Raw genomic sequence first — 24,130 nt, 5'->3', positions numbered from 1 at the left:
TTTAACTGCCTATTTTGGGGCATCATTATAAATGAGCCGATTCAGGGCTACTGGCCCTTTAATTCTCGTGCTCCACACCCATGGAGCTCATGCTTGCCCTGAACAGTGAATAAACAAAGTTTACACAGCTAATATAACCCTCAAATGGATCTTTACAAAGTGTTCGTCATGCATGCGTCGGATTATGTGAGTATTGTATACTGTTATATTGTTTACATTTGATTCTGAATGAATTTGAGGCTGTGCTCCATGGCTAACGGCTAATGCTACACTGTTGGAGAGATTTATAAAGAATAAAGTTGTGTTTATGAATTATACAGACTGCAAGTGTTTAAAAATGAAAATAGCGACGGCTCTTGTCTCCGTGAATACAGTAAGAAACGATGGTAACTTTAACCACATTCAACAGTACATTAGCAACATGCTAACGAAACATTTAGAAAGACAATTTACAAATATCACAAAAAATATAATGATATCATGAATCATGTCAGTTATTATTGCTCCATCTGCCATTTTTCGCTATTGTTCTTGCTTGCTTACCTAGTCTGTTGATTCACCTGTGCAGATCCAGACGTTACTGGCTGCCCTTGTCTAATGCCTTTCATAATGTTGGGAACGTGGGCTGGCATATGCAAATATTGGGCGTACACCCCGACTGTTACGTAACAGTCGGTGTTATGTTGAGATTCGCCTGTTCTTCAGAGGTCTTTTAAACAAATGAGATTTATATAAGAAGGAGGAAACAATGGAGTTTGAGACTCACTGTATGTCATTTCCATGTACTGAACTCTTGTTATTTGACTATGCCAAGATAAATTCAATTTTTCATTCGAGGGCACCTTTAAAATCAACCTATTTTTCCCTTAAAATGACACATTTTCTCAGTTTAAACATTTGATATTTCATCTATGTTGTATTCTGAATAAAATATTGAAATTTGAAAATTCCACATCATTGCATTCTGTTTTTATTCACAATTTATACAGTGTCCCAATTTTTTTGGAATCGGGTTTGTACTAAGAATTAACAGTAAGTTAAAAATCTTACTGAAAAACAATCAAGGCCATTTTATTCCTTATAGGGAGGATACAAATTTTTTTTTAAGATTTCGATTCCTTTTTTTTTCTTTATAAAACTGCCCAAAATAGCATTTTATCTTTTATAGAACTAAATTTGGACATGGAAATTAACAGTTCTTTACAGAGACATGCAGAGTATTAGTGGTGCCAATAGTTTATTCAGATCCCTCAGCATAAACTCCTAAAATCAGATGTGACTTATAAAAAGGATTTTTTGTTCTTATCAAAGTATTCATGCCTCTAATCCCAGCCCTAAACCTAACAGTAATATCTGATTGCTTGATAACAGGAACAGAATGTTGATCCAGGAACACATCGTACTTGGCAAAGTCACAGCCACCATTTGTCTCCACTGCACACAGAACGCAATCATGTTTTTTACCATCTAATTTTCCTGAGATACATTCCTAGAGTATTGTCAAGTCAAGAATATCAACCATTGATTTCTAAATATACAGTCGATGCAAAACACAACAGTCCTCCAAGAGACACAGAAAGGGAAGTAAGACAACAGTACACAAAGAGGTACTAAAAACACATATTTATCAGCTGAAGAATGTTAGACGTTTCTAACATCAAAGGCTGACGTCTCACTAGCTGATTTTCAGTCATAAGCGCCCATGTTTCTCTCCGCGGGGAAGCTTTAACAGTGACTAAACTCCCTGAAGAGTTAATGGATCTAACACAAACTTTTTCCTCAGCAGTCGCAAAACCACATATTGCAAACACTGATTGTGTTTTTCTGGGATTCTAAAATGAATAAAATAAAACAGCGATGAATATTCCACAGCAACATTCAAAGGGATTCATGGGGTAAAAGTACTCTGAATTGCTGGTATTTCTGTTGTTATTATGACAAATTTCAAATCGATTTGCCAAAACACATTATTGCAATCTATGACAGGAAATCAAAGATTGTTCTTAAAATTGTACTTACAGTAATCAGTGAGCATGACAGAACAACAGAAGAGGGTGAGATTTTAGAAAAAGCAACAATGGGTTGTTTCGATTTGGCTAGTGGAACACCTCCTTAAGGAATATTATAAACTCACATAGCAGAACTTTAATTGAAAATACTGTACAATAGTACGCACCTTGGTGGCAATCGCAGTAGGCCCAACCAATGGCCCCTGAGCTCTGTCTGAAAAAGCACCATGGGTTGGACTCGCGGTCAGGATTTCGACAAAAATTGTGCTCTCCCAGACCCCTGCCCGGATACTGCTGCACGTAATCTGGGAATTCAGTCCACTTCAGACAGGGTGAACCTGAGTCAGTCTGAGAAACGGTGCCGTTGTAATAACCCAGCTCAGTGAAGCCCTCAGAGCAGGACAGAGGAACTGGAAAAAAAAACAGAGAAAAAGGATTTTATACTGTAGACAAATCCGATTTAGTTTTCAAATCCCATCTTCAAGGCTGACTGTTCGCACTTGCATTTTGCAAGTGATGAAATCTGATCTGTTTGTTCAGAGAGTAGTCAATATCCGGTATATCTACTGTACATAATATGAGCATGATACCAAGAGAATTTCTCATTCAAAACTGTTGGTGTTGAAAGAAAGGCCAGAAAAATGGAAATTTAATCTACACTTATGTCCATCATGACATCTTGCTGCGATGCTTGACACATGAGGTGCACAAGAGAACATTAATGTCAATTTGATGTATGACGCACCAAATTTGTATTCAAAACCACTGACTTGGTCACTCATTCACTACTCACAATTTAGTGAAATTTTAGGAATATTTATAAAGATAAAATATTAACAATATATTATTATTAAATACATTATTATTACTATTATTCATGATATATTATTAATACACATAAATATTAATATGAATAAAATATAATTATTTTACCCTTTTTTTTTTAGGAAGAACTGAGCAAAATGAGCATCTTTGGACATGTCTCCAGACAATATTGAACTTTTAATGACTAGACATTCTGAAAAACTTATTCCATATTCCAATATATATTTTAATCAGATTTCAAACATTATAACTTTGCATTTCATGTGTATTTTACTGTTCAGACAACAACAAACAAACAAAAATAATATGTTTCCTGTCTGTCTGAACAAAGCCAAAGTAACAAAACATAATAGCAGGAGAAATAGGGGAGAAAATAAACTAAAAATAGAAAATATTGATTTTATTTTTTACATGTACACTTTAGTGTACATGTAAAAACCTTAATCAGTTATTGAAAAGAAACACAAAGTATGTTCTGCACTTATTTTAGAAGTCTATGGGGAAAAAGTACAACAGTTGCCTTACGGACTTTCACTGGAAATTTCTTAATACAGGTTTTTTGTTTTTTTTGTTTTTTACAAACAGACTCAAAAAATATTTCCTGTGCGAATAGGCAGTATGGCACAGAATACATTGACATACCTTGTATTTAAAGTTGAAATTATGTTTTTTTTGTTGTTGTTGTTTTTGAAAAGCACACAAAGAAATGTCATTTTCAATGAAACATGACTCCTGAAAAATATAGGCTGTAAAGATTATTCCAAAGAAATGTAAAGAAAATTAATCCAAAAATTCTGTCTGAGATTTGAAGAAGTAACTATTGGTCTGCATGCAAAAAAAAAAAAAAAAAAAAAGTTTCAGGTTTAGTTCCAAGAGTGCTCGCTATCCAGCAAAATCCCCTTTTGTCATTAGAGTCCAAAATATTAATCCTTGTTGTATAAATTGCCAATATGTAGAGCTCTGCACATGTGGCCTTTCAATATGGCTTTTCTGCCCATATTTTATATTCAACAGCAGCCCTTTTGTTTATCTCTCCAGAACACCCACCTTGGCCTCCAAGCCAATGAATCCTCAGCCCCTGGGCTAGAGATTGAAAAGAGGGAGAAGTTGGGCATCTGGATCCCTTATACAGCCTCCTTTTCCAGCATAAAGGACGAGGGATTAGACAAGGCTGTGCTCTAAGCAGGTGCTGAGAAGCCAAGATGAGCAGCCAATAAAGCGGCAGGAAGCCGAACTCTCACTGACCTGCCCTACTTGAGACTCACCAGCAAGAGCTACACCACCCGTACTGGATTTAAAGGCACAATTATTGTAAACTTGCACATAGTGTTAAGGAATCAGGTGGTTGTGGTTTCTAAGGCTCAGTTTTCTAAGACTACACACATATCAATCACAAATTTTTTAGATCAGATGGTTATTTTCTTTTAAGAACAAAACCTCGTTTCAAAGCAGCGTTTGATTGACAGATGAGTAGGCGGTCCGAGAATACGGTTCTTTGATGGATGCATCAGTGTGGATTAGCATTTATACTATAAATGTCGCAATTTTGACAAACTCAAAATGTGAATCTTCACACCATATGCCATCTAAATGTGATATTTCTGGAGTAAAATCGAGCTACAATATCCATTTTGACAAAGTATAAGGAACAAGAAGTCAATGAATCTGAAATTATCACAAAGCTTTATTCATGGGTAGACATCTGCCATGCCTAGCAATTATACTGTCACTTACAATGTATCCCAGCAGGTACGAACTGACAAGCTTCCAGTGACAAGTAATTTGTCTGTCCAAACTGAAAGAAAAAAATCTGCATGATGTGACACAATCACAGCCGAACTGAGTGTATTTGATGTTTAATATAGACCAGTATTTTGGACCAATGAGATTTCACTGTGGGTGGGGATACCCAATGCAACACAACAAAAACAAAGTAAGTGAATGGACAAAAAAGCAAAACATAATTCAATAGTTTTTTTATACAGCTGTTCCTTTTCACAGTGCACATTGTTCCAAAGCAGCTCTTAAAGGTGCCCTCGAATGAAAAATTGAATTTATCTTGCCATAGTTAAATAACAAGAGTTCAGTACATGGAAATTACATACAGTGAGTCTCAAACACCATTGTTTCCTCCTTCTTATATAAATCTCATTTGTTTAAAAGACCTCCGAAGAACAGGCGAATCTCAACATAACACCGACTGTTACGTAACAGTCGGGGTGTACGCCCCCAATATTTGCATATGCCAGCCCACGGTCCCAACATTATCATTATGAAAGGCATTAGACAAGGGCAAAACGTCTGGATCAACGTCTGAATCAACAGACTAGGTAAGCAAGCAAGAACAACAGCGAAAATGGCAGATGGAGCAATAATAACTGACATGATCCATGATAGCATGATATTTTTAGTGATATTTGTAAATTGTCTTTCTAAATGTTTCGTTAGCATGTTGCTAATGTACTGTTAAATGTGGTTAAAGTTACCATCGTTTCTTACTGTATTCACGGAGACAAGAGCCGTCGCTATTTTCATTTTTAAACACTTGCAGTCTGTATAATTCATAAACACAACTTCATTCTTTATAAATCTCTCCAACAGTGTGTAATGTTAGCTTTAGCCACACAGCATAGCCTCAAACTCATTCATAATCAATGTAAACAATATAACAGTATACAATACTCACATAATCCGACGCATGCATGCCGCATGCATGACAAACACTTTGTAAAGATCCATTTTGAGGGTTATATTAGCTGTGTAAACTTTAAGGCACTGTTTAAGGCAAGCGCGAGCTCTGTGGGCGGAGATTTAAAGGGGCCACAGCATAAATCGGCGCGTTTATAATGATGCCCCAAAATAGGCAGTTAAAAAAAATTTATAAAAAAAAATCTATGGGGTATTTTGAGCTGAAACTTCACAGACACATTCAGGGGACACCTTAGACTTATATTACATCTTTTAAAAACATAATCTAGGGCACCTTTAAGGGAACTTTCAAGGGAACTTTGGAGCAACTCTCCAAAGAAGAGTTCATTCGGAGCAATATGAGAAAAAAAACTTAGAGGGAAAAAACAAAGAAACAAAGAAATGATTGAAAAAAAAAGTCCTCACATGATTATGGCTGGATCATAGCAAGCTGGATGGGAAATCATAGCCGTTTTCTTTTTTTTTCAGAACTCAAACCCGATTATGTTAACTCAATTTTAGTGCTGTAGTGCTGTGAAAATCAGGATCAAATTGCATTTCACACACACTGTGAATGGCTAGATAATGTGAAGGAAAGATTATTAGTGGTGCTGTTCTAAACTTTCGAACAGTTTGAACACAACTTTACTTTGCTAAAGGGCTTGAGTTTTTGACACAAATGCCTCTCTTTCCGGATAACTGAACACATGGTGGGGAGGAGAGCAGAACTATGGGAAGAACTCATGGAGAGTTTAGATGGTGAGGTCCATATGGACTGTGAAATGCTGCAGACATTGCACAAAAAAGCCTCCAAGAGATGTCAGCAGATTTTCCATGTTTGTCTGCAGTTTTTGAGGAACTTTGTTGTGAGTTGGACCCAAAGACAGTCAGAGAAGGATGAAGAGGCTGTGATCTTTCACTTCCCATAATCCTCTGTTAACCCACAATTTCTTAAATTCCAGAGTCCAGCACTACATGACTCAGCAGAATGTCATTCCCAGCCTGTCACTAGAAAGCTCTGTAGATATGAAGGCTCCTCCACCTTCCATTTGCCTTTGAAAACACATCACTGGCAGTGGGAAGAACAGGCTGTTAATCACAGTCACGAATGGCACGTCTGCAGTCTTCTTTGTCTGCATACTCATGCGACTGCAATTTCTGAGCCAGGCTGTCTGTATTCAAGTGATATCAGAAAAACATATATTACAGAGGAACAGTGTGTGTGTGCGTGTGTGTGTGTGTGTGTGTGTGTGTGTGTGTGTGTGTGTGTGTTTGTGTGTAAAGAGCAGCAGTAGATTAATGTCTCCATCTGCAAGCTCAGACAGACTCACTGCAATCAGGGCAGAGCTGAATTAGACATATTAAAACAGGATGACAGAGAGCACTCTCAGAAAGAGTTGTGCCAACCTCAGGGAAATCGTTGACTGCGTTTTTTGCTTAATTGGATGCATAAAGATGTGTGGGCAGGAAACGCCATAATGCTGTCGATAAAGTGTCTGGAACAAACCGAAAAATATTTCATCCGTAGAGAGTGACACAGAATAAATAGCTTTTGATTGCTTTTTACATTCATTTTCAACGTAATTAGTATTTTGTCTTGCTTTACAGTAAAATATCTAAGCATCCTTAAACAAGATTCATTTACTTGAGAAGCAAAATTGTGTCAGATAGTAAGACTTGCTTTAAGAGAATATTTCTTTAATTAAGGTTATCTTACACCATTGGCAAAGTAGCTATCTTGTTTTAAGCATTAAGCTAATAAAGTGTTTATGCTCTAAAAAACAGACTTACTGTTCAAAGGTTTGGGATCTGTGAGATTTTTTAATGTTTTTGAAAGGCTGCATGTATTTGAAAAATTGAAAACAGTAATATTTTGAAACAATATTACAATTTAAAAGACTAGTTGTCTATTTTAAATATATTTTAAAATGTCATTTATTCCTGTCATGGCAAAGCTGAATTTTCAGCATTATTACTCCAGTCTTCAGTGTCACATGATCCTTCAGAAATCATTCTGATATGCTGATTTGCAAGAAACATTTCTTATTATTATCAATGTTGCTGCTTAATTTTTTTGTGATGAATGGAAAGTTCAGCATTTATTTGAAAAAAAAAGTAATTTCTTTCAAAAACAATTCCTACTGACTTTTCAGTACTTTTTAATGGTAGTGAATATTGAAGGAAGTATTTGAGTCTAATCTATGGAACAGAGTATCATAGAAGCTTAGTGTGGATTGTTTGACTTACTAACCACTTTGTAACCACCCAGAACATCTTACCAACCGCACATCAACACCCTAGGAACAACTCACCCCAGTAATTTTTATCTAGTAATCAGATAATAGACCATAAATGTAATATATAAAAGTATTTATTCATTATTCACTGATGATCTTCACCTTGCAGCTCTTGAAACAAACATATGGTGCAGTTTCATTATCACATTATCATTGACATTTGATGTAACCAACATCCATCCTGCACAATAGGTGCTATATTTTATATTGCCTTTAGAATTTATGGTGCATTTATTATGCTTTTTGGAATTTTACAGCCCCTGGTCATGATAAACTGACATTATATGGAAGATTCTTTAAAACGGAATAATAAACTGCTCATAATTTACCTGGGGTTAACAATTAATCCTGGGTATTCATAAGCTGATGTTTCACATTGTACATTCCTAAACCCTGGTTGACATTCTTATTTGCAGTGTCAGTGTCATTGATTGGATAAACGCAGCACACAACCTGCTTACATAGCTCTAGCATTGCGCATCCTGTATTGCCGACTGTACTATTGAGTTTATACTGTATGGACGTTTCGGACTATAAATGTAAGGACTATGAAACTGTCTCTTCTTCACTCAAATTGTTGTGTTTTCTGGCAGCATTTGACATTTTTCCTCTCAAACTCTGAATTTACTATTTATATACAATGCGCAGTGTTTCTGTGACTGTCCAAAGCAGGCAAATACAAGTATGTGATTGGTTGTCTGTTGCTAAGCATCTGGCTGTAACATTCTAAGGGGCCGTTCACACAGAACGCGTCTTAGGGGCCGTTCACACAGAACGCGTCTTAGCGTCTAAAAACGCGAGACGCAGCGCTCAGGAGTGGTTTTTAAAAAAGCGCAGCATAGAACGTGAGAGTCTCGAGACATGCCTTTGAGACGTGATACAATAACGACAATAACGGAAATAATAGAAATAGGCAAACTGCAGAATTTACAGATACAAGTTTTGACATGGAAAAAAAGAAAATAAGATAATAATGAGCGCCTCTTCCGCCATGTTGCCTTTATATAAAACAGTTGTCATGCCAACTCGCAACGCTTGTCCCGCCTCCAAGTTCTTCTGATTGGTCCACTGTTTTGGAACTGACATTGATGAGCTGCGCTGCGTGTAAAAGTTGAAATTCTTTTAACTTGACACGGCGTCTTAAAAACGCGGCGCTCATGTGTGAGGCGCTGCAAAAGACGCGAGACGCGAGCGTAACGGTTCACACAGAACGCGTCTTTGCGTATAAAAACGCGAGACGCGGCGCTCAAGAGTGGTTTTAAAAAAAAGCGCCGCGTAGAACGCGAGGGTCTCGAGACGCGCTTTTGAGACGTGAGGCAATAACGACAATAATGGAAATAATAGAAATAGGCAAACTGCAGAATTGACAGATATAAGTTTTGACATGGAAAAAAAGAAAATAAGATAATAATGAGCGCCTCCTCCGCCATGTTGCCGTCAAATAAAACAGTTGTCATGCCAACTTGCTACTGTAAACAGAAGCTCGCAACGCTTGCCCCGCCTCCGAGTTCTTCTGATTGGTCCACTGTTTTGGAACTGACACTGATGAGCGGCGCTGCGTGTAAAAGTTGAAATTCTTTTAACTTGACACGGCGTCTTAAAAACGCGGCGCTCATGTGAGAGTCGCTGCAAAAGACGCGAGACGCGAGCGTAACGGTCATGCACGTCCGTCAAGCGCGTGTTTACATAGAAAAACAATGGGAAAGTAGCGCATTGGAATAGAAAAACGCGTTCTGTGTGAACGGCCCCTAACACCGCATTGTTTCACATTGTGCAAGTTTGGCACCTCAATGTGGGGTAAACACAGTAAAAGTGTCAACCCTGCTCCGGAGCAGGGTGTCATAACCCCGGGTAAAAAGCGGTGCTAACTCCGCTTCTAAATTACAAGTGTGAAATGTTCCTTTACCCGGGGTTAAATGCAGTGTTTAGAACGACAATAGCCTGGGGTTAAGCACTGTGTGAACTATGGCTTTAAGACTGATAGATTAAGCTGATGTTTGGATCCTTTTATAAAAGAGAACAGAGGAGATAGACATCTTCTGTGTGATGGAATAGTACATATGATGATAAAAAGAAGCAGAGAGATTTTAACAGGAATGACAGGGAAGGTCAGGTAATAAAAGAGTGTAAAACAGAGGAGTCCGGGCATCAGGACCAGCACCAAGAGTCGGCCATGCTTATTCAACACAGGCTCAGACATTTCGATCCAATTCCATTACGGTGCAAGAAAAAAATGGCTGATCTCCAGGTGTTAATGACTCCTACGACATGGAAAAGGTCGGGGGAGGGGACGCTATGGGGAAACAGAGAGAGGGATGCATGTAGGATGCATGCTCTACCATGGATCTGATAAATGAATACATCACGCTCTTTGAAAACAAGAAACAAAAAATTCTTGTGAAATCATCTTATACTGACATTCTTCTCCATTCTGAAGCAAACACACGAGGATCTGACACATAAGGTGGGGGATGAAACATCAAAGCTGTTTGAGAAAGCAAAGACTGGCACAGAAGAGGGAGAGAAGCTGAGAGAGTCTTTTCTGTGAGGTTTTGATGTTGTATTCCAAAAAGAATTATTTAAAAAATTACCTTATGTGTCAACTATCAAAATTGGAGGACATAAGTAATTCAATCAAAGCTTGGGCAATACAGACAAAGCTAACAAACACATAGAATTTAAATTTTGTTGCACAAAAAAAAAAAACTATTTTAAAAGCAAATCTACGGGCAATCAAATAGGAACAATCAGATAAAATAGCTTAGATATAATAGAACTTCTAGACAATATGCAGTTAACAGTGGGTGCAAAAAATAAGCAAAACAATCATTAAAAATAATAAGAAAAAACAAAAGACAAATAAATAATGCAGAGCATTGTATTAGAGCTCTTTGGCTGGAATTCATTCACCTTCAGCCACTGACACCCTCTGTGCCGCTCCAAACTAATGGAAGCACGCTGGCAGAACGAATGGCAGCAGAAATCAAGTCATTTACGCAAAGCATCCGTATGGCGTACTTGGACACACACGCTCTCTCTGCGCCATAGGAGAGCTCATTCTCCCTCCCCAAATAATCCATTTCCCCACCACAATGAATATTTGATACGGTTCACATAACGTGCTTTGGCGTGTTAAGCGAATGTGGGAGCAGATGCATGGTGGGGCACCAATGGGTGACAGGAAACAACATAAGAACATGAGGAAATTCAGGGCATTGGCTTTTTTTTTTTTGCAAAATAAACCAGAAATGAGTTCTCTCATGTACAAAGCTTCAGTGCAAGACATTCTGTGTTGCACAACAAAGACTTTGCACATTGTTTCAAAGGATATATCTCATATCAAAATAACTTTCTTCTTTTTTTTTGGTCCACTGTGGCATGCTACCTAGATATATAGGAAGCAATCTAACCATGCAACTTTCAAGGGAACTATAAAATCATAGGCTGACCCATTTCTTTTGATGTATAAGGGATGCTTCGGGCACGGTTTATGTTTTCAATGAGAAAAGAAAACCAAATCGCTCAATCTAAGCCCTTTCCGTTTTCCCGGCACCATAAAGCCGTCTGATTGGCTGGTCCGGGGCGAGCTGTTTATCTGTCTTGATGCAGTGACATCAAAGCACTGACAGTCATTAGCACTTCGGGATTGGTACTGGGGAATTTCATGCTGTCAAAGTATATGAGTTCGAGATGAGGGAGAAAATCTGACACGGCTCAGAAAGATGGGACACCATCACAGGGTGGATGCCCTTATTAAGCATCCACACTGGCGATATCCAGCGACCAGCACACGGTGATGTGGTGTAAATGTCACATTTTGGAGAGGAATTGATGAATTATTTATACAAGACAACCCATTGCAAATTCATTTTCATCGGCTCATTACTAATACAGCCAGAACTGAGAGAATGAGATATAGTGGAATGTAACTCTAAACAAGCATTTGTTTTTAATTGTTCATACATCTGTAAATGCATGAAAGATGAGAATGAGACTGTGTCTTCTTTATAGACCATGAAATGAAAATTGTGTTCTGTGGCTTTTAGTACTTTGAAGCCATCAACAGTATATGCTAGTGTACTCTTAAAATATGATGAAAGTGTAACTTTAAGCAGATATTCACATTTAAAATGAAAAATCTTCTGGGAAAATCAACCAAAAATATTGATGACTCATCTTGCACTACACAGATTTTTGTGCAATCAAACGCTTTCTAGAATGAGGATGTTTCTCCACTAATGCCACCTGAACCATCGAACAAGGAGCAAATCATGCTTATGGCTGCAATCTCTTCAATAAATATATTCTTTTGCAAAAATAAATAAAATTTCATGGAGAATTTAATAACGTTTACACCAGGAATTAACATCCATTTAGGGTGATCCAATTACGAGTTTCCAGACGATACACATTACTATTTATCCCTGGTTTTTACATGCATCTCAAATGTGTGACTACTTGTGTTTTTGAATGATGGGTCTCTGATTTCATGACAAATGATCTCACGAACAAATCACTTACGGTTTCAGTATGGTACTGCATGTTGATGAAGTGCAGCAATGTTTGCACACCATATTCTCAAATACACTTGAAATTAAGTATTGTCGCAAAAGCAAAATGCACAGTTATTTTAATACTATACCTGTACTAAATGAAATAATGGTGCTTTATATGATCTATATATTTATTTTCTTTTAGCATTTATGCAAATCAAACTATCCGTCATTGCATATTTAGGCTTTTCCAATTTTTTCCTTTAAGTCCGAAACAATGTTTAAATCTCTTATGTTAGCACAGTGGTGATGAATAGGCAGTTCTTTAATGTTGTCTGGGACACATTTGGACTGATTAGCATTTACACGACAAATCCAGTTGGGTCACATGCATTTTTGACCACCTCTGAATGTGGTTTGAGTGATCATAACAAAACGTTTTGGACTCTCTTTACATGTATTGGATCTTCTGAAAAGAACGTTAATAGCAGGTGTAAATGGGGTCTAAAACAGAGAGGACATATATTGGCTCACCTGTATTCTGCACTGCATTCAGGTAGCTGTCTTCTCCATTCACCTGCAGGGAGGAAAAAATGAAACTGAGTTCAAATGCAGAAAGCTGACAGAATTATGAATTGATTTGTTCGGAACACTAAAGTGTCTGTTTGTCTGGAAAAGTGAAGTTTTATCTTCTTAGACGTGACACACATTTGAACAGCGGTACATTCCGTTTCTGCCTGGCTCAGAGGATGCTGTGAGAGTCACTCCTGACAGGGAACGAAGATAATATCGGTTAATATTTTAACTGACATTTTATTGCTGCATTTTCTCGTACTGCACTGTGACTGAAGAGCAATTAGGAGATGAGTTATCATCTTAATATTTAAAGGTAACTGCTGTCTTACAATGGAAGAGAGGACTGTGGTGTGAAAAAATGGGTAAATGGGGAAAATGGCCTTTCCACACTATATTTAAGTGGCTCTAATATAAAGTCTGTAAAAATCTTCTTAAAAATAATCAACGCATGTTTTTCACGAAACACAAAACTGCTATTTAATCATGTTCATTTATATTTTTTATCGATATAACACAGCGATAAACAGCAAAATGTACATTTAATTTGAATTATTTTAACATTTGAACACGAGACCAAGAAGAATCATGAAACTAGTCTTATTATACACTCTTTAGGAAACCTAATAGTCAAATAAAATGCACATTATAATCTTGGTGAATACTCAATAGGTTGTTTGCACATGACGTCACAGCAGCAGCGCGAATGAGTCTGGAGGGCAGGGAGTGATTTTTCTATATAGGAATACTATCAAAAACTCAAAATTCGTATGTTTTGCGTCGTTTATGGTTGCTCAAATCTATAAAATCTAAATTTTACCTTTAAAAGTTGTCGCCTTTTAATAGCGTTTTGCGTCTACTGATACTGAAATTATGGATACCTGCTTACCTTATTTGTTTTTGACTTTGTTTTGAAATATGCACATTCTTCATGGTATCGTTTGAGAGAAGCTATTTTATCCCACTGAATGATAATTTGGTGTTTTCACTTCAGTTTTGTAGTATTCCGTTCACAATGTTGATCTGGTTACCATGAGAACAGTGTCACGCGCTGCTGCTTCGCCATCATATGGTAGAAAATGTCCAAATAAATAAATGTTTAACAAGCTGACAGAAGTCGATTCAACAACAAAGACAACACTTTCAAAAATACTCAGCTATGTGATTATTTTATTGAGTGATAGGGAGTGGGTTAAATCAGTGACATTATTAGATCAGATATACGGCGTCTCTCCGTCACCTCCTCGACCTGCTTCCCTTAGTGTGTTTTTACACGTATAAAAGGCAACAATAGAGTGTCCCAGGGATGACGCGTTTTTGTAGGCAAAACCCGGAAGCGAGTTAGCATTTTAAGATTTCCGGTTCCAACGCCGTAAAGTCTATGGGTTTTTTGAATGGGTTTTTGCTAAATCGCCTGAAATAAGGTCTGTGGTTAACAAAGCCTCTAAATACTTTCACGTTTTGATCTATGACATAAAACACACCAGTTATAACCCACTTGTGATTTTTTTTAACTTTTACTGTGTCTTAAAATCGGCGGTTGCTAACAAATTGCTAAAAGGGACTACTTCCTTTGGCGGGGACTTTAGACGTCATCATGACAAACAGGACATTTGGACAGCATTTCTCATGAAAAAGTGGATAAGTATTCATACACAGCGCAGATCATAATCAGTGAGCATGTTTTTAAATAGAGTTGTTTTCTAAATAAAGTTTGAGGACGCTTGGTGGTGACGACGTTGATCCGCGACCATGGTGTGCTGTAGTCCGTTTATAGCCTACTGTTAGCCTTTTATATCTGACGACTTTATTTAGGTTTCAAAATCTATAAATGTTGTGTTCACTTGTAAAGATTATCTTGATAGACAAAACGTGTAAGTGTCATAACCCTTTGTTAAACACAGAGCTCATTTTCTGCGATTTTCCAAAAGTCTACGGGAAAAATGAATAGGCTTTCAGTCGAGGGAACCCATGCGCCGCTAACTTCCGGGTTGGCCTACAAAAACGCGTCATCCCTGCGGCACTCTATTGTAATTCATTTTTATAAAAAAGACCCTGTATACCGTGACGTCATATCACGACCGTTACAGCATCCGAATAAATTTTGCACGTTCAAAGTCTAGTGTGACCGCAGCTTTAGAGTTCACCGAACTTTAACTTTAGAACGCAGCGAAATGCGAAATTTTTCACACAAGCTTGCGTTTCCGGTCTGACGCATTCGCATGCGTTTGAATGGAAGTCAATGGAACGAAAAGTGCAGTGTGACCGCACCTTAACTCCTGACTGCTTTGTCGGACAAAATGGCGGATTCGGCATTCTGATTGGTTAGATCGCTTGTCAATCAAACTCCCTGCGAAGGGTCAATTGCCTGTAGCCCTATTTTCTACTAATAGTTCCACAAAGACTTTGGATGACTCTGCAAACAATGCTACAACAATATTCTTTAAAGGGTTCACCCAAAAATAAAAATTCTGTCATTACTTACTCACCCTCATGTCGTTACAAACCTGTAAGACTTTGGTTCATCTTTGAAAATCTGAGCAATCTGAGATAAAAATCTGAGATAAAATCTGAGTAATTTCTGTCCCTCCATAGACAGCTACGCAACTACCACTTTAATGCTTCAAAAAGTTAATAAAGTGATCGTAAAATTAATCCATATGTGTATCCAAGTGGTTTAGTCCAATTTTTCTTAAGAGACATGATTGCTTTATGTGCTGAACAGATTGAATTTAGGCTTATATTCACATAGGCCTATAAACGTTCATGAACATACACATCAGAAGTGGTAAACGGAAGCTCAAGCATGCTTGCTTGATGCGTGAGAACCAATGAGGTTTATTCCCGCGTGTTATGCAGCACGTTTGAGCTTCCGCATGAACCAATAAATTCAGAAAAATTGGATTAAATTCATATGGATTATTTTTACGATTTCATTATGAACTTTTTGAAGCATCAAAGTGGTAGTTGCGTAGCTGTCAATGGAGGGACAGAAATCGCTCAGATTTTATTAAAAAATACCTTTATTTGTGTTCCGAATATGAACGGAAGACTTTGGAACAACATGAGGGTGAGTAATTAATGATAGAACTTTCATTTTTGGGTGAACTTAATTGTCCTGATATATATTAACTTCTCAATATTCAGTTGAAAATCAAGCTACTAATATGGTGATGAAATCTGGCACTGGGTTTTCAAACCATTCAGCTAAATTTGGGCACCTGTCAAGGTTGAGTTCACCCTAGAAATCTGAGGGTTGCTGATAGAGTGTCATTGTGGCAGTAAGAAAGAACTAAAGCTGCTTCTGTGACTTGAAATTCAATGAGAGATTTCAGTGAAGCAGGAAAACAGCTATAAAGGGTTGAGTTTTCCAGAACCAATTGGACTCTGTTCTCCCAACTGATTTCTCGCAGAGCATTAGAAACCATGCAGCTTGTAATCCTACATTTGACCTAGCATTCATCACTGACCCTTAAGAATATTTAAACTTCTTTTAGGTTTACCATGTCTTCAAAAATATATAATAGAGTAGTTCATCTATAAATAATCATCATTTACCCACCCTCATGTCTTTCAAAACTAGTATGATTTTCTTTTATCTGTGGAACACAAAAGGAGTTATTTATAGCATAAAGCCCAAGGTTCTTTTTTCCCCATACAACGACAGTGAATGTTGATGGTTTAAGCAATACTTTCAACGCAAGATTTTCAGTCACTTAAATTCCGAACATAAAGCTAAAAAGTGGCTTCAGAAGATGTATACAATATACAGCATGAGTCATATGGACCACTTTTATGATGCTTTTTGGAGCTTGACAGCCCTCTCGTTGCACAGAAAAGAGCAGATCAGTCATTCTGTTAAACTTCTTTTGTGTTCCATACAGATATAGAAAGACATGAGGGTGAGTAAATAATAACAATATTCTCAATTTTGAAAGAAACTATTCCTTTGAGACCCTTTTGCTTCTATGCTGCACTGCACAGTCATTTTATCAAACACATCTGTAGATGAAAACATGGTATTGATTTACTTCATTAATTTACGGCCAATAAACTGATCTGGGGGTTTAGCACCACCAGCAGGGATAATTGCATTATAGATAACAAGCTCCAGTTATGCACCCTGATATTTATGCTCATATCAACACACTCTGGTCAGTTACGGCCATAATTGCATCTGTCATTCTCATTCCACAGCAGCAACTGAGGCCAGACTTACGCTGTCCTTGATTATGTTCCTTTCCCTGAAATAGCAAAATACACATCAAAAAGCCCTTGATTTAAAGCAGCATCTTTGTTTTTTACATCCTATTGGCTTTGCATTTTAAATGACACCTATACAAGGAACAGACTGTGGTAATGGAGTATAGCACAGATGAATGAACATATGACCAGGTGTGTCTTACTGACAGCTGCAAACAGAGGAAGGCACACAACAACCTTGATGTCACACATCCAGTGCTGCTGCTCTGTATCTCAGGAGTCTAATTGCAATTGCACACAATTGCAAAATGCAAGCAGATATATAAAATCATTACACGATCTCAGAAGCAAAGCCTTTCAACAGATTTGTTGGTGCTGTAAAATTTTCCTAATCAAGAGGTGCATAAAGTCTCTAATGGAGCACGGCAGTAATATTACTCATTAATTCCTTCCCATAGTGCTGTTGTTTCACCGCCCAAACAGATGTTAAGATACTCCAGCTCTGTAGTGAATGTGAAATGAGATCAGTTATCTAGCTGTTGAATAATGCCGATGCCCATTTCTTTATGTTGTGCTAAAAAAACGAGCCATTTAGGAATGGTTTAGCAGATATTAGTACCAAAAAGAGAGACTTAAATCTTGTTCAAAGCATTTCTGTCCAATATTTCACAACTGGATGTTTCTTTGTCTTCTGTGCTGAGTTTTGAGACTCCTATGTGTAGATATCCTCTCTAGTATACCCAAAAATCTGATACTGAATTCTTCTCCACATCCCCTGAAATACCATTATGTGTGGGTCAATAATTTTGTTCTAGCACACTCATCAAACTCATTAGTTTTACAGCAGAATATGGGTCAATGTGTTGTATTTTTGCCATGGAATCATTGTGGTTTGCAAGCACTGTTTTTTATGCATTTAAATAGGATAAAGTAGACCACAAAATTAAGATCTCAAATGAAAACTGAATTAAGTCTCCATGTGTGTATCATTTAAGCGACATTTCCTCTCTACAGCATGTCAGATCCTCTATTAGAGGGAGGTGGCTTTGCTTGAATCCATTAAACAGCATGTGAGTGTTATATTGCACAATGACAGATATTAGATGCTGAGCTAGATTTGACCAAAAAAGGTGCACTTTGAAATCATGCTGCATTAATGTTACAGGCTCAAAGCAATACAAATAAGGTAAAAGCACACATGGTCGTAGCAAATGTAATAAAGCCATTTAGTTGTATTTGAATAGCACTAAAGGCGCGTCTTACCTCCAGCAAGACTGCAAACACACCGAGCAGGGCGAGCATCCTCCACACTCTTGGATCCATCCCTATCTGCGGCTATGGGTCAGTTTCATTGTCCGGTATTAGAAGCCACCTCCGGAGCAGGGTGTATTCGCGAATGAGCGCTGTTCAAACGGTTTGACTGGCACAACTGCGAGGATGCCGTTTAATAGCGTTGGTTTCCAGGGTGAGTGATGCGATGCTCCGTGACCCGCCGTAGGTTGATATGTGATGTCTAATCAGTGTTGTGGAGTATAGTGTCACGCGCGCACACACCCCTCGTAGCGACCCACGCGCAGCGCTACGTCTCCAAGCGCTCACGCACCCCGCAGCCAACAAACTGGGCGTCACTGCTGCCTTAGTGCAAACCTGGCAACACAGAAATAATAATGATAATTAATAAATAACAAGTGAAAGCAATTTGTGCCATATGTGGCGAAATGAACCATTAAAATAGCGCTCTATAACTCTAATAATAATATAATAATAATGTGTGAAATAAAATCTAACTATAAAACTAAAAATAAATGCTTTTTGTTTAATTATGCTATTAAATTTTTCCACAAAATATAGACCAATAGTAATAGTAGTAGTTCACAATGTGTAAAACTCAGTGGTTATTATATCCACACAACAGTGTTGTTGTGAGGAACAGAAACTAAGTCATTATTCACTGATTTTTATACAATGTTGAGTGAATTAAACTTTAGAACCGATTGTGTTTGTGAATCGGATTAAAGGGTTAGTTCACCCAAAAATGTAAATTCTGTCATTTATTACTCACCCTCATGCCGTTCCACACCCGTAAGACCTTCGTTAATCTTAGGAACACAAAGTGAGATATTTTAGTTGAAATCCGAAGGCTCAGTGAGGCCTGCATAGGGAGCAATGACATTTCCTCTCTCAAGATCCATAAAGGTACTAAAAACATATTTAAATCGGTTCATGTGAGTACAGTGGTTCAATATTAATATTATAAAGCAACGAGAATATTTTTGGTGCGCCAAAAAAACAACAACTAAATAACGACTTATATAGTGATGGCTGATTTCAAAACACTGCTTCAGGAAGCATCGGAGCACAGATGAATCAGTGTGTCAAATCAGAGGTTCTGAGCGCCAAAGTCACGTGATTTCAGCAGTTTGGTGGTTTGACACGCGATCCGAATCATGATTCGATATGCTGATTCATAACGCTTCAAAGCTTACTGAAGCAGTGTTTTGAAATCGGCCATCACTAAATAAGTCGTTATTTTGTTTTTTTGGCGCACCAAAAATATTCTTGTCGCTTTATAATATTAATATTGAACCACTGTACTCACATGAACTGATTTAAATATGTTTTTAGTACATTAATGGATCTTGAGAGAGGAATTGTCATTGCTGGCTATGCAGGCCTCACTGAGTCATCGGATTTCAACAAAAATATCTTAATTTGTGTTCTGAAGATGAACGAAGGTCTTACGGGTGTGGAACAACATGAGGGTGAGTAATAAATGACATTATTTTAATTTTGGGGTGAACTAACCCTTTAACTGATTCATTGAAAAGGTCCAATTGATTTGAATCAATTCAAACGAATTGTTACAAATTCGAACTACAAGATCTCTAATGAATGCCATGTTCCACTGAGACCAAGGCTGGATATTAAACTTTGTAGAGAGAATAACAACTTGAATTTAAAACTTAGAAAAGGCCTATAGCACATATGTCATTTTGATGGAAAAAAATACTGTTTTGCTGTTCACAGAGCCTAAGAATGTGTGATTTCTCAGAACATAAAGGTCCTATCAGGTACTAGGGACATTTTATGTGTTAAAAATAACACTTAATTTACAGCATCTTAAAGGGGTGGTTGATAATGATTTAACTTTTTTAACTTTAGTTAGAGTGTAATGTTGCTGTTTGAGCATAAACAACATCTGCAAAGTTATGATGCTCAAAGTTCAATGGAAAGGAAGATTTTTTCTTTTAAAGAATTCTCTGTTTAAGGACTACAACAAACGGCTGGTGGGGACTACAACAAGCTTTTTCCCGGGTTAGTGACATCACTCATAGGGACATCACTAAACCTAAAATGTACATAAACCAGGGGGTGAGGTCATGTTGGGCTGCTTTAGAGAAGAGGAAGAGTTGTTGTAGTAGAGTGTTGTTGCCATGCTGTCATTTTACACTGGATTGCTTCACAAACGAGGGTCAATTCAACACTGGATTTGTGCAAAAGATTAACATGATGCCACATGCTAGTCTATGAGTTGAATCAACTCCACAGCAACTACATAAATTTGTCCACTAACCATTCAGAAACGTCCAGTTGCAGTCTATAAGTTGTAACTTCTTCCTGAGTCTCTCCATCAGTGTCCGACTCCGGTTTGAACAATGTAAGGCTGAACACCGTTACTGACAATCGTCATTTTGGCTGCGTGAGATTCTCCAGTTTTGTTGTTGTTGAGCAACCAAAGAGCAAGCTGTTAAAGCTCCGCCCTCTTCTGGAAAGGGGGCCGGGAGCAGCAGCTCATTTGCATTTAAAGGGACACACACAAAAATGGCATGTTTTTGCTCGCACCCAAATGGGGGCAAATTTGACGTATTTTGAGCTGAAACTTCACAGACACATTCTGGGGACACCAGAGACTTCTATTACATCTTTTAAAAGGGGCATTATATGTCCCCTTTAAATAACTACCCCTTCAGGTAAACAGGATGACTGACTATTTAATCCACCATGCTGACCAGAAGAGAATTAGTCTCCCTTTGCATTTTAGATAGGCTTTTATGCATGGAGTTTGTATGTCCAACTGTTGTTTGCTTACACACTAGAGGTTTTAGTTCTAAAACTTGTCTCCACTTTGAGATAATCTCTATTGTTAAAAGTGCTATAAAAATAAAGTTAAACTGAATAAAATTATAGTTTAATTAATAACCTCCAGCCAATTTGTTTTATCAAGAGATTATTTTTTGCAGCCTTTTTTGCATTGTTGTACGTTTACCCTCTAAATGTGCATAAACAAAGTGATCTCTCTCAACAAATGTTTGTTTTGCATGCAACAGTAGAGAGGTGAATATGAGGTCTGAATCTTCAAAAAAGAAAAAGACCTGGAGGGATTTTGAATAAAACCAGCAGAGGGAACATTATAAAGTGCAGCAATGATTAAGAGGGGAGAAAAATAAGAAAATTAATACTTTGTGTGGGTTTTGGGTGGGAAGAACAGAATATTTCCCTCACAAATAATCGTGATTAATGCACTTACTAGTCGAAAAAAGTTTACGGATATTTCCAGAAAACCTAACAATTTAGAAAGTTACATCTAAGCATTATTTCACACCGAAACCAAGAAAAACTAATATATATACCATGGAAACCATAAAAGTCCAAGAAAATTTATGAAATGCATTGATGCAATACATTAGATGAAACAGCCATCCACTCTATAGCATTTATGGGATGGCATGAGTTCAATTACTTTCAATAAAAACAAATAGAGCAGAGCGTAATAGATTTAGTTGCTTCATGTTTGCTCATAATAATAAAGCTGTACAGCTGGGAAGCCCAGCATGAGTGACCTTCTCCTAGTGGCATGCAAAGTCACCCACGAAGTCTTCGCACCCACACAAGCACGCATACATTACCCTCTCAATCCTCCCTTTCTCCCGCTACACTCATGACCTGATCATTGGCACTGACGTGTTTTACAGTCGTTTTATATCTCTGTGCTGCAGAGACACCTGCTACACGATGATCTGTGATTGTAATGGGGGAAACAAGAATTTTACTGGTGCACCACTTTGATGGATGCGGTGTTGTCATGGCAACACAATGGTTAAACTGCCAGCAGTACCTCCAACACTCACAGCATATTTAAGGATTTTTAAGAGACAATTGTCTTTGTGCTCTCTGTAAAATTGGGTCATGAAAGGGGGATGGGGGGGGGGGGGAGTAATAACCTGAAAGTGGCATTGTCTAGAAATGACATTAAAAAGGACAATTTTAAAAGAGATAACATAGAAAGTACACTCCTGGCCAAAATAAAAATGGCTAAACACTAAGCTTTTAACTGTCTTAACCACAAATTATTGGTCAGGAAATATAGGTCAAATGCACTACTTAAAAAGCCATTGCTGTCACAGAAAAACATTGCAAAGACAAGTGACTTGAGAACAAGTCCATTAGGCTCATGTTTTGGGCTGATCAGAGTCCAGATTTGAACCCTATATATTTGGACTCACATTAAACTCAAACGAACTGGGAGACAATTGTTTGAAGCCATTAACATTGAGTGGAACAACACTGACTCTTCTTCCTGTAAAAAGCTGTCTGCAAGTTTTACCCACACTGCTTAACCATTAGGGGAAGGCTATTTCATGCTAAGATACTTTATCTACAGTATTTGCTAATTTCCTGACCAGTGATTAAAATGGTTAAGACCATTAAAAGACCACTAAATATTTTGCCATTTTTTTGCCAAGGCCCATTTTTTTGCCCAGGAGTGTGTGTTTTATCTTGGCAACAAATACACCAGTGAGTCATAATGCTTTGCAAAGTCTTTCTTTTTACACAGCCACACAAAAATCCACATCTCCACACAGATTTGAGGGTTCAGTCTGTCTATCATAACTTGTCTTTACCCAGAGGCATCATCTCTCAGTTCCATTAACCCCCTCTACAGCAGCCAATCCCCATTCAGTTGGTATGGAAACAGATAAGAAAGAAGAACGGAATAAGCTTCTCTTTTTTTTCTTCTGCATATACTGTTAACAGATATTAAAGTACTAGTTCTCACAAATATGAACATTTGTTGTCCCTTATGTTGTGTGTTAATTCTTTCATGGAAGACAAATGGAGATATTTGTGACCAACGACTGTCATGGTCCAAAAAAAGAACAAAAAAACCATAAAAGTGGTCCATAGGATTCAAGCACTTTATTCCATGTCATGCACTTATAGCATTTTTTATGCTTGACAGCCTATGGTCACCATCCACTTTCAGTGTAAAGTAAAGAGCCGCATTAATATTTTGCTGAACATTTCCCTTCATGTTCCACAGAAGAATATGGGTTTGGAGCAACATAAGGTTGAGTGGTAACACTTTACAATAAGCTTCCATTTGTTAATGTTACATTAGTTAACATGAACTAACAATGACAAAATATTTCTAAAGCATGTATTAATTTCAGTTAATGTTATTTTCAACATCTGTTATTTAATGGATTTGAGCTAACATGAAAAAACATATATATGTTATTAACCCTATAAATCCTACTGTATCTTATTATTTACATAAAATTTTCTAAGGCCCCTAAGCATGATCAAAACTTTGCTGAAAAAATTTTACATAATCTATTACATGTCTTATTTTGGCAAGTTTTTCAGTATAATTGTAAAAATCCACCTTTGGGTTGTGGCTCATGTGTCTTTTTGCTCTGAATTTGTGAAAAGTAAATGTAAAAATACATGTTATATTGTTAGAAATATTATAAGATGACGATTTACTGGACTGAAAAACGTAGGTTTTAAATGATAATTCACATAAGTTTAAGAAAAATCATGTTAAAATGTGAGTATCAAACACGATACATCAGGATATCGAGGAACCTTTAGTACATGTCTTAATCATCATTCTATTGCGTTGCGTTGTTTTGTTCCCCACAATATAAATTACAGAGGTTTGATAAAAACATTTTTTTTTAAAAACTGTGCATTTAAATATCATCTTACAAAGACATTATGGGAAATAAAGAGTGAAAAATATTCTGATATACTGCTT

At 37.3% G+C, this 24,130-nt stretch overlaps 1 protein-coding gene across 2 annotated transcripts in view; it reads right to left on the bottom strand.

The window, feature by feature from the left end:
- The window catches only part of si:ch73-127m5.1 (neurotrypsin), a 51,360-nt gene that overhangs the window by 24,384 nt on the left and 2,846 nt on the right, over window positions 1-24,130 (bottom strand). For both annotated transcript variants that reach the window (XM_048170408.1, XM_048170406.1), the window contains exons 2-4: window positions 18,352-18,735; window positions 12,847-12,889; window positions 2,177-2,419 (exon numbers count right to left, since the gene is read on the bottom strand). In XM_048170408.1, the coding sequence (XP_048026365.1) occupies window positions 2,177-2,419; window positions 12,847-12,889; window positions 18,352-18,411 (346 nt within the window). In that variant the 5' untranslated portion in view covers window positions 18,412-18,735. The remainder of the gene's footprint in view (window positions 1-2,176; window positions 2,420-12,846; window positions 12,890-18,351; window positions 18,736-24,130) is intronic.

The sequence above is a fragment of the Megalobrama amblycephala genome, linkage group LG20, assembly GCF_018812025.1.
Source record: "Megalobrama amblycephala isolate DHTTF-2021 linkage group LG20, ASM1881202v1, whole genome shotgun sequence".
Classification (NCBI taxonomy): Eukaryota; Metazoa; Chordata; class Actinopteri; order Cypriniformes; family Xenocyprididae; genus Megalobrama; species Megalobrama amblycephala.
Note: the sequence above shows the minus strand (reverse complement) of the source record. Positions and strands in the feature narration are given on the sequence as shown.